We start from the raw sequence: 16,722 nt of genomic DNA, 5'->3' as shown, positions 1-16,722 counted from the left end.
TTACTCCATGCAGTATTATGGCCACCACATTGTGCACCATACAGAATAATGAGCCCCATATATTTCTCCATACAGAATAATAGGTCACATATAATGTTCCGTACAGTATATGATGAGCTCCACATAATGCTCCAGTATATAATGGGCCTCGTGGATGATGCTCCAGTGTATGATGGGCCCTAATAATGCTCCATATATAATGGGCTCCATTTCTAATGCTCCAGTGTATCATGTGCCCCATAGATGCTGCTCCAGTGTCTGATCTGCCCCATTTATAAAGATCCAGTATATGATGGGCCTCATGGATGATGCTCCAGTGTATGATGGGCCCTAATAATGCTCCATATATAATGGGCCCCATTTCTAATGCTCCAGTGTATATTGAGCCCCATAAATGCCGCTCCAGTGTCTGATGTCCCCAATCTGGAATGCTCCAGTACATGATGGGCCTCATGGATGATGCTCCAGTGTATGATGGGCCCTAATAATGATCCATATATAATGGGCCCCATTTCTTAATGCTTCAGTGTATAATGGGCCCCGTAAATGCTGCTCCAGTGTCTGATGTCCCCCATTTGGAATGCCTCAGTATATGATGGGGCCCCATTTTTAATTAACCCAGGCATGGTATGTGAAAAGAGCTCCATGGAGTAATCTGAAGTGTGTGCTGCCGCATTCTTCACTTTTGGTGTGGATGAAGGACACAAGGAAAGGGGTTGCTCTTGACCAGAAGCCTGCAGTTACGACTCAGTGCTTGCATTTTGTTAAACTTCAGAAGAGGAGGCGATAGAGCTGGAGGCTGTTTCAGCAATGTAAGCCAAAAACATTTCCTGATGCTCCAGCTTTAAAAGCAGTCTACCTACTCCCAGAAAACGGAGCCTTAGAGGCCTTCCAGAGCTACACCATGATGCAGGCTCAACACCTCCTGCCTTTGCTGCTATTGTGTTTTTGGCACTACCAGCAAATGCACCACCACTACCATCAGTACCAGGTGGCCCCCCAGCCCACGTCCGCATCCTCTTCCACCATACTTCCTCATGTTTTGGAAAATGGACCCAAAATACCAGCAGATATATGGTACTGTATCAGAAGTGTACAGCTATATACAGTCTAGGGATAACAGTAAATCTCCATATATATTTCATGATTCATACACAGACGCTCACAGGCTCAGTATGGATTACTCAGTAAAATAAAAAGTTGAAAAAGGGTAGAGTATCACCAGATGCAAGGTATATATAGTATAGTGTATATATTCTGAATCTCCGTATACATTTCAGGAGGCAGACACAAATGCTCTCAGGCCCAGTATGGATTACACAAGAATATGAAAAGCTGTAAATGGGTAATGTAACACAAGCGTACAGCTGTATACAGTGTTGGGTTAATCTTAAAGCTCCTAATATATTGCCGGAGTAACAGACAGACGTTCACAGGCTCATTATGGATTACACCAGAATCTGAATAGTTAAAAAGGTTACTGTATCAGAAGCGCAAATTTGAAATCTCGGTATATATTACCGGAGTTACCCTCAGATGCTCACTCAGTCTGGGTTTGACCATAATAAAAAATGTTGTAAAAAAAGGTACTGGATAACAAGATAGCAAGCATATATATTATAGGGTACAATTGAAATCTCCGTAAAAATAGTCCCGTAGTCACTCTCAGATGCTTACTCAGTATGGATTTTACCTTAATACTAAATGTCGAACAAAGGTACTGTATAACAAGATACAAGCTGTATCGAGTATGGGGTAAAAATTGGTATCTCCGATTCACCGTGTATATAGAAGGCGTAAATCACACATGCTCACTCAGTATGGATGATACCGTAATACAAAATTTGGAGCAAAGGTACTGTATCAGCACATAGCAGGTGTATCTATTCTAGGGTTAATTGTAATTTTCCGTCTATACTTCCGGCATCAGACACAGGTACTCACAGGCTCACTATGTATTACACCAGAATTTGAAAAGCAACGACACTTGCCTGGGTGCGCCAGGTGTTGACCACAGCCATTAAGGGGGGGCAGCCCAGTTAGGGAGCTTTAAAAAATGGCATATGTTGATGTGTTGGCTGGACATTCAGCTGCTGCAAAGGGCAGAATTGGGCAAGTCCGAGGAAGAGGAGGACAAAAGCGAGGCAGTTTTCTGGCAACCTATGTATCATCAGGGGAAGGTGGGACAAAATCCTTTGAAACCCATGCATGGTTCATTTTAATGAAGGTTAGATCAACAACATTTTGGGTTGAAAGATGGGTCCTTTTTTCTGTCAGGATTGATCCAGCAGCACTGAGGACTCTTTCAGATAACACACTAGCAGCAGGGCAAGCGAGCTCCTGTAAGGCATATTGTGCCAATTCAGGCCAGGTGTTCAGTTTAGAGGCCCAATAGTCAAAGGGGAATGACCTGTGAGGGACAACATCGATATGGGTGGAGAAGTAGTTTGTAACAATAGTTGACAACTGCTGTCTTCTGTCACTTTTAATCGATGCAGTATTAGCAGTCGTGTGAGCGGTACTTGAGAAATCATTCCACAACATGGTCATTAAACCCCTTTCTCCAATGCCACTTCAGCTGTGTGCACCACAAACACCTCTTCCATTGTGCCCACTATGGCTCGTGGGAGAACCAGCACCGCTGCTGTGTGTTGGGAAAGCCTCAAACACACGGTTTACCAGAGTTGCTTGTTTGTTAGCCAATATTATCTCTAGGTTCTCCTGTGGCATGATGTTGTGTAATTTGCCTTTGTAGTGTGGATCAAGGATACTGGCCAGCCAGTAGTCATCATCCCTCATCATTTTGGCAATGCGCGGGTCCCTTTTTAGGATCCGCAAGGCATAATCGCACATGTGGGCCAATGTTCCAGGTGTCAATGCTGCACTGCCACTGCTGGGTAGAGGAGCACTTTCTGGCAAATCCACATCCCTACAGTCACGCACAAACACTGTACCTGACACTGGCATGCCCACATGTTCTCTTGCCCCCTGAGAAGCATCCTCCTGCCCCAAATAATCATCCCCCTCATCCTCCTCCTCTTCCTCTTCTTCCTTCACCTCATCCAGGACAGTTCCCTGACCAGACAATGGCTGACTGTCATCAAGGCTTCCCTCCTCCTCCTCCGCTGCAGATGCCTGATCCTTAATGTGCATCAAACTTTGCATGAGCAGACGCATAAGTGGGATGCTCATGCTTATGATGGTGTCGTCTGCGCTTACCAGCCGTGTGCATTCCTCAAAACACTGAAGGACTTTACAGAGGTCTTTCAGCTTTGACCACTGCACACCTGAAAATTCCATGTCTTCCCTCATACTGCGTGCCCGTGTATCCTCCCACAAATGCATTACAGCCTGCCTCTGTTCACACAGCCTCTCAACCGTGTGCAGGGTGGAGTTTCACCTTGTTGCAGCATCTATGATTAGGCGGTGCTTGAGGAGGTGGAGCAATCGCTGCAGCTTCTGCATACGAGTGGAGTGGACGTTTGAGCGAAGAATGTGTGAGCACAGTCTTCGCACCTTATGTAGCAGGGATGTTAACTCCAGATAATTATTAAGGAAGCACTGCACCACCAGGTTCAAAGTGTGAGTAAGGCAAGGTATGTGTGTGAGTTTTCCACGGGCTATGGCTGCCACAAAATTACGGCCGTTATCACTAACTATCTTTCCTGCCTCAAGATGTAGACTGCCCAGCCATGACTCAGTTTGTTGCTGCAAGTAGTCGGCCAGTACCTCCGCGGTGTGTCTGTTGTCGCCCAAAGACGTCATCTTTAACACAGTCTGCTGACGATTCCAACTAGCTGTTCGATAGTGGGACACCTCGTGTGCAACACTGCCAACTGCAGAAGGAGTGCTCTCAGCTCCAGGCTCTGTGACAGAAGAGGGGCCACAGGCTGCTGCCCATGTGGGGCCGGTCCGGAGAGGGCCACCAGGACCTTGTGCAGCATCTGTCCAAAGGAGTGCAGCCGACATACTGCGGGGGAATCAGTGCATTGGGGGTCCCCGCTAATAATGCAGAGATGTGACTGAGCCCTGGAGCTGCTGCTGCTGCACATCACACACATCTGACTAAACATGAAAACCCACCCAACCGTTGTTCTGCTCCTCTTTTTCGTGATTGGCTATGGTTCCTCAGAAAACTCCACCAAGTCGAGAGGCTGTGGACTGGACATTTTTCCACGCTATGTATACCTTTGCGATCTGGATGCCATTTGGGGGATAGTTGTTGAAGCCGTAGCTGGGGCAGGCGTCCTTACCACCTTGCTACTTAGCGAACAGCTCTATAAGGTGTAGGTCTGGAAAAATGGAAAAACTCTTTGGCTTGTTTTTCCAGAGTCACACCCAGATAGCTTCTATTTGTCCGTGATACCAGCCAGTACACGGTAGTGTGTGAGGAGCATACACCACTATACGGTGTGTGAAATAATGAACGCTCAGTAACTAACCAGAGCAAAATAATAAAAGTTTGAGTGCTTTGAAAAAAGCAGTTTGAACAGTTGTGTGCACACAGCAATGCAGCTAGCAGGTAGCCTTAAAAGGCAGCCTAATCATCACCAGCGCTGCACAGAACAAAAATCCTCCCCTTTCACTGCATACTAACTGTACAGTGAAAAGCGCTAGCAGCAGAAGCAATTTTTTTTCTTCTTGCCTGTCTAACACTCTCCCTATTCAAAATCAGCAGCAGCAGCACCTCTCCCTATTGTAAGATCGGCAGAGGTAAGATGGCGGTCGGTGGTCACGGCCTTTTATACCCACTGTGATGCCACACAAAGCCAGCCAATCACTTCAATGCTCTTCTCTAAGCTGGTGGTGGCCACTGCACATGTCATCGCGTTGCCCACAGTGTGCATCCTCCATCATGGGCTGAGAAAAGGCGCTGGAAGCATTATTTGAAACGTGACTTTGGCGCTCTGATCGGCGACCTCATGACCGACCTCACGCTATGGTCGGGTTTCGATCGGCGAAACCCGACTTTAGCTAAAGTCGGCTACTTTTGAATTTGACCGACCCGTTTCGCTCAACTCTATCTAGAAACAATTTGTGCTTTTTCATTACTCCTGAGCTATATGATCGTTATTTGTTTCTTTCCTTTTGGTATATACCCCTGATGATACAATGTTCTTTTTGTGCTTTGGTTGACCCATGGTTTGGCTTTTAAGTCTAGTCACATTGTTGTCCTTGATGTTTTTGGTATATACTGTATAATTTAATGGTGTTATAAAACAGCATGTTACAAACAATTTTAAAAGTGTCCCACCTAAGGACAGGTGCAGATAACGGTGTATTTTTTAATTGGAGATAATCGGGTAGATTATGCAAATTACACTCTATCGTAATTTGATCAGAGTGTCAGCATAGGGTGCTTAGATTCTCTTGGATGAGGAGAAGACAGAGAAAAAATGTCTACATTTTCTCCATTCAGTAAGTGCTTGGAAATCTTACTACACTCAGTTGTGATTTGAGTGCAGTCCGATGGTTTCCTTGACTTGCATAGATTAGTATGATCTGAAAATTGGATCAAACTTGGGCACGCAGTGATTTTTTAAGTCCGATAATAGCTGTCCGAGAAAAAAATGAACATGTGCACTGCCCTATATAATAACATTGGTCAGGTTTTTGTAGAATTGGATTCAGACCAAAACACGGTTGTCTGCACTATCCCTAATGATCATATGCTTTGATTAGTCTTGATTTAATAGGTTTCCACCACAATGATATTTATGAATATAACATAGTCATTTATTTCTCAGTTCCTGTGTTTTGTGCATATTTTAATTTATATTATATTCCTTGTATATACGGTACTATGCTACCATATTGTATTGTTCTGCGATTTTGAGTTTTTGATAAGCTTGATCAGCATTTCTAAATCTATTTTACTCTTTCAGGAGTACAGTTCACCTTTCACACCTTTCATCTGGAAGATCTTCATGACTACTTGCTAATCACAGAAAATGGCAGTTTTACGCAGCCACTGGCACGACTCACTGGCTCCGAGCTCCCTGCAGCAATTAATGCAGGTCTCTATGGAAATTTCAGAGCTCAGTTACGTTTTATTTCTGATTTTTCAATATCATATGAAGGATTCAACATTACCTTTTCCGGTAAGGATGTGAAGTCAATTCAACATTTATTATCGGATGGACATATTTTACAATGTTTAAAAAAGTAATATAACAATAGTTTATAGAAATATGAGCATAATTTGTATTGTTTATCAGGTAGTTCAATCAGTCAGTAAAGAGCAACCTCAATGTGGTCTAAAGTTTTCCATGAGTGATCACATTAAAATGTCTAAATATCTGCAATTAAAAAATAATATTGTTTTGCACTAGATAATATGTAGCATAATATACACTCACTGGCCACTTTATTAGGTACACCATGCTAGTAAGGGGTTGGACCCCCTTTTGCCTTCAGAACTGCCTCAATTCTTCGTGGCAGAGATTCAACAAGGTGCTGGAAGCATTCCTCAGAGATTTTGGACCATATTGACATGATGGCATCACACAGTTGGCGCAGATTTGTCGGCTGCACATCCCTGATGCGAATCTCCCGTTCCACCACATCCCAAAGATGCTCTATTGGATTGAGATCTGGTGACTGAGGAGGCCATTTGAGTACAGTAAACTCATTGTCATGTTCAAGAAACCAATCTGAGATGATTCGAGCTTTATGACATGGCGCATTATCCTGCTGAAAGTAGCCATCAGATGTTGGGTACATTGTGGTCATAAAGGGATGGACATGGTCAGCAACAATACTCAGGTAGGCTGTGGCGTTGCAACGATGCTCAATTGGTACCAAGGGGCCCAAAGAGTGCCCAGAAAAAATTCCCCACACCATGACACCACCACCACCAGCCTGAACCGTTGATACAAGGCAGGATGGATCCATGCTTTCATGTTGTTTACGCCAAATTCTGACCCTACCATCCCAATGTCGCAGCAGAAATCGAGACTCATCAGACCAGGCAACGTTTTTCCAATCTTCTACTGTCCAATTTCGATGAGCTTGTGCAAATTGTAGCCTCAGTTTCCTGTTCTTAGCTGAGAGGAGTGGTACCCAGTGTGGTCTTCTGCTGCTGTAGCCCATCTGCCTCAAAGTTCGACGCACTGTGCGTTCAGAGATGCTCTTCTGCCTACCTTGGTTGTAGCGGGTGGCAATTTGAGTCACTCTTGCCTTTCTATCAGCTCGAACCAGTCTCCCATTCTCCTCTGACCTCTGGCATCAACATGGCATTTCCGGCCACAGAACTGCCGCTCACTGGATTTTTTTTCTTTTTCGGACCATTCTCTGTAAACCCTAGAGATGGTTGTGCGTGAAAATCCCAGTAGATCAGCAGTTTCTGAAATTCTCAGACCAGCCCTTCTGGCACCAACAATCATGCCACGTTCAAAGGCACTCAAATCACCTTTCTTCCCCATACTGATGCTCGGTTTGAACTGCAGGAGATTGTCTTGACCATGTCTACATGCCTAAATGCACTGAGTTGCCGCCATGTGATTGGCTGATTAGAAATTAAGTCTTAACACACAGTTGGACAGGTGTACCTAATAAAGTGGCCAGTGAGTGTATAATACTAGATGGTGGCCCGATTCTAATGCATCGGGTATTCTAGAATATGTATGTAGTTTATTTATGAAGATTTAAGACAGAACTTGTTCAGTAAAGATGAGTGAACTACGTCGCATTGTGAGTGAGGGATAAATTCCTTGCCAATATCGCTGATTGGTCGCCGGGCCTGACCAATCAGAAAAGCGTGGTTCAAATCCCGCAGCAATTCGCGGGTGGACTGCACCTGACGCTGAGTGGTCGCGTCCCGCCAGCTGCGACCAATCAGGCTAGCACCGGTCATCTGTGTCGCCGCTGACGTCCGTGCGGTAGGAGATAACTCATGGCAACCATCGGGAGAACAGCGGCTAGTGCTGCAGATCTCCCGACAGTAGGGGTGGCATGCGTCGTTTGAATTCCGCGCCAATTCGCGGCCAGACTGCGCCTGTCGCTGATGGGTCGCTGCTGGCCGGGCACGACCAATCAGCGACTCGGGATTTCCGTTACAAACATACAGACAAACAGAATTAGACAATTATATAGTAGAGAGCAACAACGTCTATATAAAATGTGATTTTTTTTTAGATATTAAAACACATACATTGATTTTTTTTATTTTCATTAAAGAATACAGTCTTGAGCCTTGTGAGGATCCAGGAATTCCACAGTATGGAAGGCGACATGGGAATAATTTTGCAGTAGGTGACCTGATAACATTCACCTGTTCATCTGGGTATCGTCTGGAAGGAGTTTTGGAAATTATATGTCTTGGCGGTGGACGTCGTGTGTGGAGTGCACCTCTGCCAAGGTGTGTGGGTACGTGGTCAGCTGCTTTCATTTGCTTGTATGTGTAGTCACTATTAAGGATTTTGCTGAATACAGTTGTAATGTTAAGCTAACATTAATTTTTGAAGAATTTTCTGTTGCATGAATTTTTTTAACTGTTATTCTTTACATATAGTACGCTCTGGCCAATCTCATAGTGCTAGGATGGTCCCCTTAAAGATACACTCCCAGCAAAATGTGTATCCTCATAATATATTGCAGTCATCATGTTTTATAGCACTATATACTTACAATTGCTAATTTTTCCTTTCTACCCAATTAATGCTTCTGTTTTCCATTAGGTCTATGACATCACATAATTAGAAACTGACTAGTTAAATTCTTCTAAGCTCTATGTAGAACCAGGAAGTCTATTTTTCCTGAATGAGTCAAATTTTGCACAAGCAAAATATGCTACTTTCTCCACGTTTGAACCATTTTCTTTTTTATTCCCTGGCATAATTTTCTCTGAAAAGCTGCTAAAATCCATATTGGTCAAAAATACAATGCCAGCTCACTAAGAATTCAGATTACATCTGCTCATTGACATTTATGGTGAGGAAAGAGGGAAAATGAGGAAAGAGGGAAAATGAGGCATGAGGGCAGTGAGGGAAAGAGAGAGTCAGAAAGATGATATAGCTGCTTTCTAATAAGTTTATTTTATCTCCAGCTCCACCCTGGATGTGAAACAGAATAGGAGGAATCATTTGTGTGTGCTGCATATCATATTAAGGCCAGAAATTGTGTTATATCAGATCTTATGCTAAAAAGTCAGTTGAGACTACAGATACACTTTAAGTTGGCAATGCACTTCAGAATTCTGCCAAGCATATGAAAAGAGTTTAGTAAACCACTGCTAGACATTTCTGGTGAAAGCTTCTCTCAACTAAGAACAAAATATTTTGATTTGTTGAAATCAAACTGCTTAGTTTTTCTCTCCACGACACAATCCATTGAGGAATATCCAAATAATGCACAAATTGGAAACTAGTCATTTGCCCAACAGTAAAATGAAGTGCACAGTCAGCTTTAAAATGTCATGACCCGTAGAAGCGCAATTGCATGAAACGGCCATCGTCCTCACACTCTGCTCTCCACTGTCCTGCCGAAGAGGGTTTGAAATAAAATGTTGACTTTTACAGACCGGTGAGTGCCACCCTTTATTCTCTATCTATGGACTTGCAGTGCTGTTTCTTTATTGGGTGAGCACTCAAAGGTCAAGGTGTATTTGCCTCCAACGTTTTGGCTACATTGGTTTGCATTTTGTGTCTGGAGTGTAACGGCAGTGCTTATCGCTTTGTGCTTGTGAGAGTCCAACTATAAGGTCAGGGTCACACAATCGTGTATTCTTTGGCGAGCAGAGCCCAACTACAGTATAAGGCCAGGGTCCCACAATCATATATTGTTTGGCAAGCAGAGTCCATCAGTAAGGGCAGGGTCATACAATCGTATATTCTTTAAGCAAGCAAATTGGATTAATAATGGTAATGACATTCAGCTCAAACTCTGATCAGAGTTTTATCTGAGCGTCATTTTATTGTGATCCAATTCTCTCGTCTAAGGTGCGGAGAAGATGAGGAACTTAAAGGAGCATTCCCATCTCCAAGATCACATCCCAATATGCAGTAGGCATAATAATATTAGCAAATAGAAATGAAGTACAGCTCCTCTGATAATCTGCCACTTACCCCATGTACAGGGAATTGCAGAAGCTTAGGTATCCAAGGTTATGGCCACTAACAATTAACTAGCTGTTCAGTATTTGGTCAAATTTTTTTTCATCAGTATTTGTAAGCCAAAACCAGGGTTGGGTGAAAAATACATAAGTGGTGACGTGTTTCAATTATACTTTTCCTGTGATTGTCCCACTGATGGTTTTGGCTTATAAATAATGAGATAAAATACTGACCAAATATTGAACATGTGAGCGACCCTAATAAGAAAAAAGATGTAAGTAACCCATTAAATGATTGATGGTTTGCGTTAATGTAGAAACTGCCTAATGCCAATAATAATTTTTTTTGCTAGCACAAGATTCATAGTTTAGTTTTATATTCTGTAAATATTTTGTTTTTTTTTAGCACATATCTTTACTTTATGCTGGCAGAATTACAGTGAATAAAATTTAAAACTGCCACTTGCATTTATTCAGTTCCGAAGTGGTCATAAGGATCAATACTAATGAATAAATTATGTAATTTTCTTTATGCGGTTTAGCATACATTCGATAGATGGCATCCCTTTGGATGCACTGCTGCTATTTCTGGATCGAGTGCACCCAGCCTTACTGTAGGTTTGATAAAAACTGTTTTTTTCTGCTCTAGCTCTGGCAGTCCTCTTGGTGAAAACCTCCTGCTATGTAATCTCTTCTTTCATACGCTCTGGCTGTCCCTGTCCCACTATTACTTGGCAGCTGCCTATGCACAATGTAGGGAGAAAGCTGTCAATCATTGGTGTGGGTGGATTTAGCCTTAGTTCATTGCTGAGAGGACTAGCAGAGCTGCAGCAGACAAATCAGTGATTAATAAAAACTGCTGTAAGAAGCCCAGGAAGGGACTCAGCACTGAAATCAGGATCTCTGATGCTATTTTATGCTAATGTCAGACTGTTAAGCATAAACCTGGTTACAGTTTCCCTTTAAAATAAAAAATATTCCTCTTTTTTCTTGCACAAGACAAAAATAATAATCCTCAATTGTATAAATAACTGTGATTTAATATGATATTACATATTATTTAATTTATCACAATGGACCTTGATATTGAAATAATCCATAACTTTGCTTAAATGTTATCTGTCACCTTTATGATATAGCAAGACCGGACTGAATTGATGCCTAAACCTTCTGATTTTACATTAAAACCTAAATCTGGTTTCCGCTTGCACACGATTACCGAAAAATTGCAGGAAATACCAGCTACTGTCTGTAGAATCACGAATTTCATCATCCATCACGGTCCTCTTTGAATTTGTTTTAAAAGATCACTTTACGGAACTCTCCCACAGGCAAGTCATCTCCGAGAAAAGTTCTCATCCTAAATGGGAGCATTGGAAATGGAAAGTTAATGTCCTCAAACAACTGCAGAAGCTGTGACATCAAGTAAAGCTGAGCTGGAGGCATTATGTACCTATGGTTGATGAACACTTTCAAGTAATCATTGCTGCCCAACTGTGGTGTGAGGAAAATGTCAAAAAAAGAACTTTGAAAAACTTTAAAAGAACTCTGAAACTCCTCACCCATTATATTCCCAACCTCACCTTACCAAGGATTGTCATTTGGCTCAAATCACTACAGTATATATAGTATATCAAAGTGTGCTTGATTTTCTAAAAGAAAAAAAGGGACTTTATTATAGTACATTTCAAAATACTCAAAAATATGTAAAGCCCTCCCCACCCACAGAAACAGCACGTCTTCATCAGGCTATTTTTGGAATTGCAGTTTAGTTAAATTTGCTTAAAACTAATTTATAGAGTTCTGGACAACACAAAAGACAATATTCATAATTTTTTGCACACATTCTTTGGAGTTAAAACAGTTTACTACTTTTTTTGTTTGAACATTTTTCATTTTTTAGAGTGCACTATTTTAAGCTGCCTTTCGGTTGAGTTCCAACCATGACTTTTTGGTGAGTTTTTGAAGTTGTGCATTTTTGCTGTGAAAAAAAACACAGTGTTTTACAATTCCAGGAAAATGGATGGGATTTATTGAAATCTCATACACACTGTGCTTTTTTATGCTGCATAAACTGACCTGCCATGTGTTAGGGCTGGCGGAATGCACCAATATAAAGTTGGTAATAAGGTGCGTTCGCAGCCTGGGGTCCATCGTGCAGAGATGATAACTGCTGCTCGGTAATGGCAGAAACAAAATGACAGTATTGCATTGGACACACGATAGTTAAACGTCACCCTGTGTGTAGTTGCGACGGAATCGCAGTGCTCAGATACCGTGCCCTGTTCACTGTCGCAGGGCACAGCTGAATCAGCGCTAATGTTTGGTCTCAAGACTCAGCCCCAAAGATGCGGGGTGAGAGCCTCAATAGACCCACTAAGCGCATGGAGTTGCACCAATCTTGACTAAGGATTCTAGCGCACTAATTGTGTATGGCGTATGCCACTATTTAGCCCTGACGCTAGGCACTGACTCTGCCTCCTACCTGCAGCCTAGGCACTAGCTGGCAGGGCTGAACAACACATGCATACCAAGGGTAGGGGTTTCATAATGAATCATTCTCCAGAGACATTCATACGTGCATACAACACACACGCCATATGGTCTATACTAGAGTGCGGCCGTGCAATCCTTTTATAACTGCAACCTTCCAGAACCTTGCTGATGGCCCAATCTGAGCTGCTTGAGGACCTGAGTATGTGACCTCCGACCACCAATGAGCAGTCATCTCATGGGCATGCTCAGATGGAGAAATGCAGGACCTAGTCCCAGGAGTGTCTGCTCGCCACTGACTAAAGCTGGTTGGTACAGCTGAATCTGGGGTGGCAGCAGCAACCAAATGCATAGCATTAGCCTGAGCAAGATGCTGGGACCAACGTCTCTGCTGAGCAGGAACCTCTGCGACTGAACAAGAATGCGAGACCGCAGAGGATATGGCTTGAGATTCCCTCTGTGCAGTGGTGGGAACTCAACACTTAACACCATGTATGCTGGAAATCCAAAATATCTGGAGTTTTTTTTTCCATAGAATTGCTTTAGATGTGGAAAATCCACAGGCAAAAAAAGCATATGCATTTTTAGTGTAATGTGCTAATACAAATGCATGTAATAAAATTCTGTCAAAGCCAAATACCAAAAAGTATGAAAAACAAAGTATTTGCAAGATGACATACCAACAAGAGACAAAAGGCGCAGTTTCAGAAACAAGATAAGAATGCAAGGAAAAAAGCCAAATCAAAAACAATGACAAAAATGCAAGTAACCGAATTTGATTAAAAGGTGGAGAAATGATGTAGAAAATTTTCAATATCAAAAATTCACTGAAGACTAACTGTGGCAATATAGTGTTACTTCATTTCATCCTCATTTTTTTCTTCATCATTATGGTCATGGTTTTGGTTTTACAGATATTTTAGTTTTTCATTTGTGAATCTTCAACAAGCTACTAAATTTTTGCACAATTGTATTCCAGTGAAATCTAATCTTTTTTTGTTTTATTTTGTTGTTTTGCATGCAGTCGAAAATATGCAACATTTTAAAGCTTAATCATCTTTTTCTTTACTGCAAAAAAGGTGCAGAAAAGCAAATGAGCCAAATCATAAATATAATTTATTTCATCTGCATCAATTCATCAAAAGCTCATTTCCCCATTTTGATAAATTTGCTGCCATATTCTGAAGTCCAAAAAAAGAAACACAAGACAAAAAATGACTTAAAGCCCTCCACAAATGGTCAGTTTGGATCCAAAACATTGTTTTATATAGAATTTAATAAGCCAGTGGAAATGTATTTTATTTAATCACTAATGTTAAGACCTCTATGTGTTGTTGGTGACTGAAAGCCACAATAGAATCTGTCACCAGGTTTTTTCTACCTAATCTGAGAGCAGAATATGTAGGGGCAAATACCTTGATTATTTGTGACACTAGGCTGCTTGCTGTCATTTTTATAAAGTCACTGCTTTATCAGCACGAGATTATCCCTGGACGACTAGTAAATCTGCTGCTATGTAGTTCTACATATTCATGAGCTCTGTATAACTCACTGATTGGCAGCTTTCTGCCTATGCACAGTGTAAACCGAAAGCTGCCAATCAGTGTTGTGGGCAGGGTTATGTAGAGCTTAGCATTTAGAGAAATGCATACAACAGGAAAAATTGGAGTGACCATAAACCACAAAGAGAGATTGTAGAATACATAAAAGATAAATCTTTATTATAACAATTCATTAAAAAAATTATCATACATTTATAAGTATATATGAGGTGGTTGGAAAGAGCAATCCAGAAAAACAAGGAGGCCAGAAAGCACCCCTACAAATAATAGGTGAGATAGGCAAAAGAAGAAAGCACCGCATGAATAAAAAAGCTACCATACAATTCCTAGTGTGCAATATATTGCATCATGCCCAAGTTATGTCTATAAACACCACACTGGGGAACTATATGGAAGAAGTCACAGTTTCAACTCAGCAGCGGTTTACTAAAAGTATAGAAACAAATCACGGAGAATTAATACCCATAGTTTTCAAGATTCTTATTGCCACTTACCCATGCTGACAGTATAGATGGGGGAAGGCGCTTCACTCTACCCCGACGTGCATCTCGCCACGGCTTTATCAAGGGGAAACGCGCGTCGGGGTAGAGAGAGGCGCCTTCCCCCATCTATACTGTCAGCATGGGTAAGTGGTTATTCAATTCTTTAATTAGTTTTTACAATTTTCATAAACATAATAACTAATTATCTGCATCTTGTTTTCAATTGCTCCCAACTTGAAGCTTTTGTCTACTGTCAGTGAATAAAAAAAATTTAGATTTAGTTGCCGAAACCTGACATAACAGGAGTCATTTTTAATAATTTGAGGCTACATTCACACATGCATTGTACAAGCCTGTGTGCTGTCCATTTTTTTAAATAGACAACAAACAGACCCTTAGATTTTCATTGGTGTATGCACACAGAGTCAGAGTGGGTTGCCAAGGGCCCACCAGTAACATCAGTTTTACAAGTCCACTGTTTAGCTACAAGCAAATGTGACATTTTAATTATTTTACAAATTTATATAGCAATAAATGATAGACTGTTAAAAAATAGGATATTACCTTTGTCCCTACTTATTGAATAATATGAATTGTGCCAAGTAATGCTCATATAAGAGGATGGCAGCCAACTCCTGCACAATGGCCCACCGGAGGATTTGCCTGTTCTCCTGTGGGCCAGTCCAAGTCTGCATGTACATATTCATTTTAATAATTTGTCCATGTCTTTGGTTTTGTGAGGCTTAGAACACATCATTTTCTCATCCGCTTGGCAGATCAGATTCAGCTACTGAAGTCTGTGGGTATCTGTTACTTACGGATGGGACACGGAAGGCCGACTTTGTTTTTTAGTCTTTCATCTGTGTTTTACTGATTAATAAAGGGGTTTTCTAGTCTTAAGGCCCAGTCACACATAGCGATCTCGCTAGGGAGATCGCTGCTGAGTCACAAGTTTTGTGACACAACAGCGATCTCACCAGCGTGATCGCTGTGTGTGACAGCTATCAGCGACCGGCCCCCCTGCCGGTATCGCTGATCGCTGCAGGACAGCCCAGGACATTTCTTTGGTCGCTGGGCTCCCGCTGGCCAGCACGCATCGCTGCGTGTGACCGGCAGGAGCCCAGCGATCAGCTGGTAACTAATGTACACATCGCTAGGAGATTTAGTTTGTGTAGCTGGAGCTGCATGATTTGAGGCTGCTAGCCAGCCTGAATACATGTGGTGATTGCTTGTTTGTTAGGAAATTCCCACATGTATTCAGGCTGTCTAGCAGCCACAAATCATGCAGCTACGGCGACAGAAACTAAATCTCTGAGCACATCCAAATGCTCGGAGATCACCCGAGCATGCTTGGGAAATCTTGAGTAACGAGTATACTCGCTCATCACAAATAAAGACCTAATTTAAATAAAAGGTCATTTTCTGACAACATGCTCTTTTTTAATCTCAGTTATACTTAACAATTGGGTTCCTAACATAACTTTATATTTAAATATAGTGTGACCATTGTCCTTAATTAAAAGCAAAAAAGAACAAAATGAGCATAGACACTACAGCAAGTAAATAAGTAAATAGTAATAGTACATGTAAGTAATCATTCATGGGAAGCTATACAGATGAAATATTTAGCACAGACCCCTTTGTACGTAGAACAAGAGAGTACAGGAAAAGGTAAGGTAATACTAAGGAGAGCTAAGTATTTCATCTGTGCAGCTTCCCCTGGATGGGTATCTCAGTCGGGCCTTGTCCTTAGTCACAATTTAGGACTGTCCCGATGGGTACACCTTGTAATGGTGGGATGGCTTTAATGCTTTTTTGATCAAAATATCATTGGCTAAGTGCCTAGTGTTATTTACATACACTACTACTATTTACATATTTATTTGCTATATGGTATATGCTCAATTTGTTTTCATTTTTTCATGGGTTTTGTCCATGAAATGGCCACAGTGTGCATGTGCTCTTACATTTTGCACGTATACCAAGTTATAGTCTGGCTAATTTTTTTGCTTTTGCCATAGTCATTTAGTGGAATGTGTGATGTGTTGTATGGTCAGTATAAAGAGTGTGGGAGGACACAGGAAAAAATATTGGAGATCATGTTAGTACACAGAAAAGAGGAAAAAAATGAATA

General features: G+C 41.7%; 1 protein-coding gene across 8 annotated transcripts in view; it reads left to right on the top strand.

Annotated features, from left to right (window-relative positions):
- Positions 1-16,722, top strand: part of CSMD3 (CUB and Sushi multiple domains 3) — a 1,871,449-nt gene that overhangs the window by 1,189,956 nt on the left and 664,771 nt on the right. For all 8 annotated transcript variants that reach the window (XM_073590214.1, XM_073590213.1, XM_073590210.1 and 5 more), the window contains 2 exons: positions 5,886-6,101; positions 8,179-8,367. In XM_073590214.1, the coding sequence (XP_073446315.1) occupies positions 5,886-6,101; positions 8,179-8,367 (405 nt within the window). The remainder of the gene's footprint in view (positions 1-5,885; positions 6,102-8,178; positions 8,368-16,722) is intronic.

Source organism: Dendrobates tinctorius, unplaced genomic scaffold (assembly GCF_039654945.1).
Source record: "Dendrobates tinctorius isolate UK_male_01 unplaced genomic scaffold, ASM3965494v1 ptg000116l, whole genome shotgun sequence".
NCBI classification, from domain to species: Eukaryota; Metazoa; Chordata; class Amphibia; order Anura; family Dendrobatidae; genus Dendrobates; species Dendrobates tinctorius.
The sequence above is the reverse complement of the archived record's forward strand: the minus strand, read 5'-3'. Positions and strand labels throughout refer to the sequence as shown.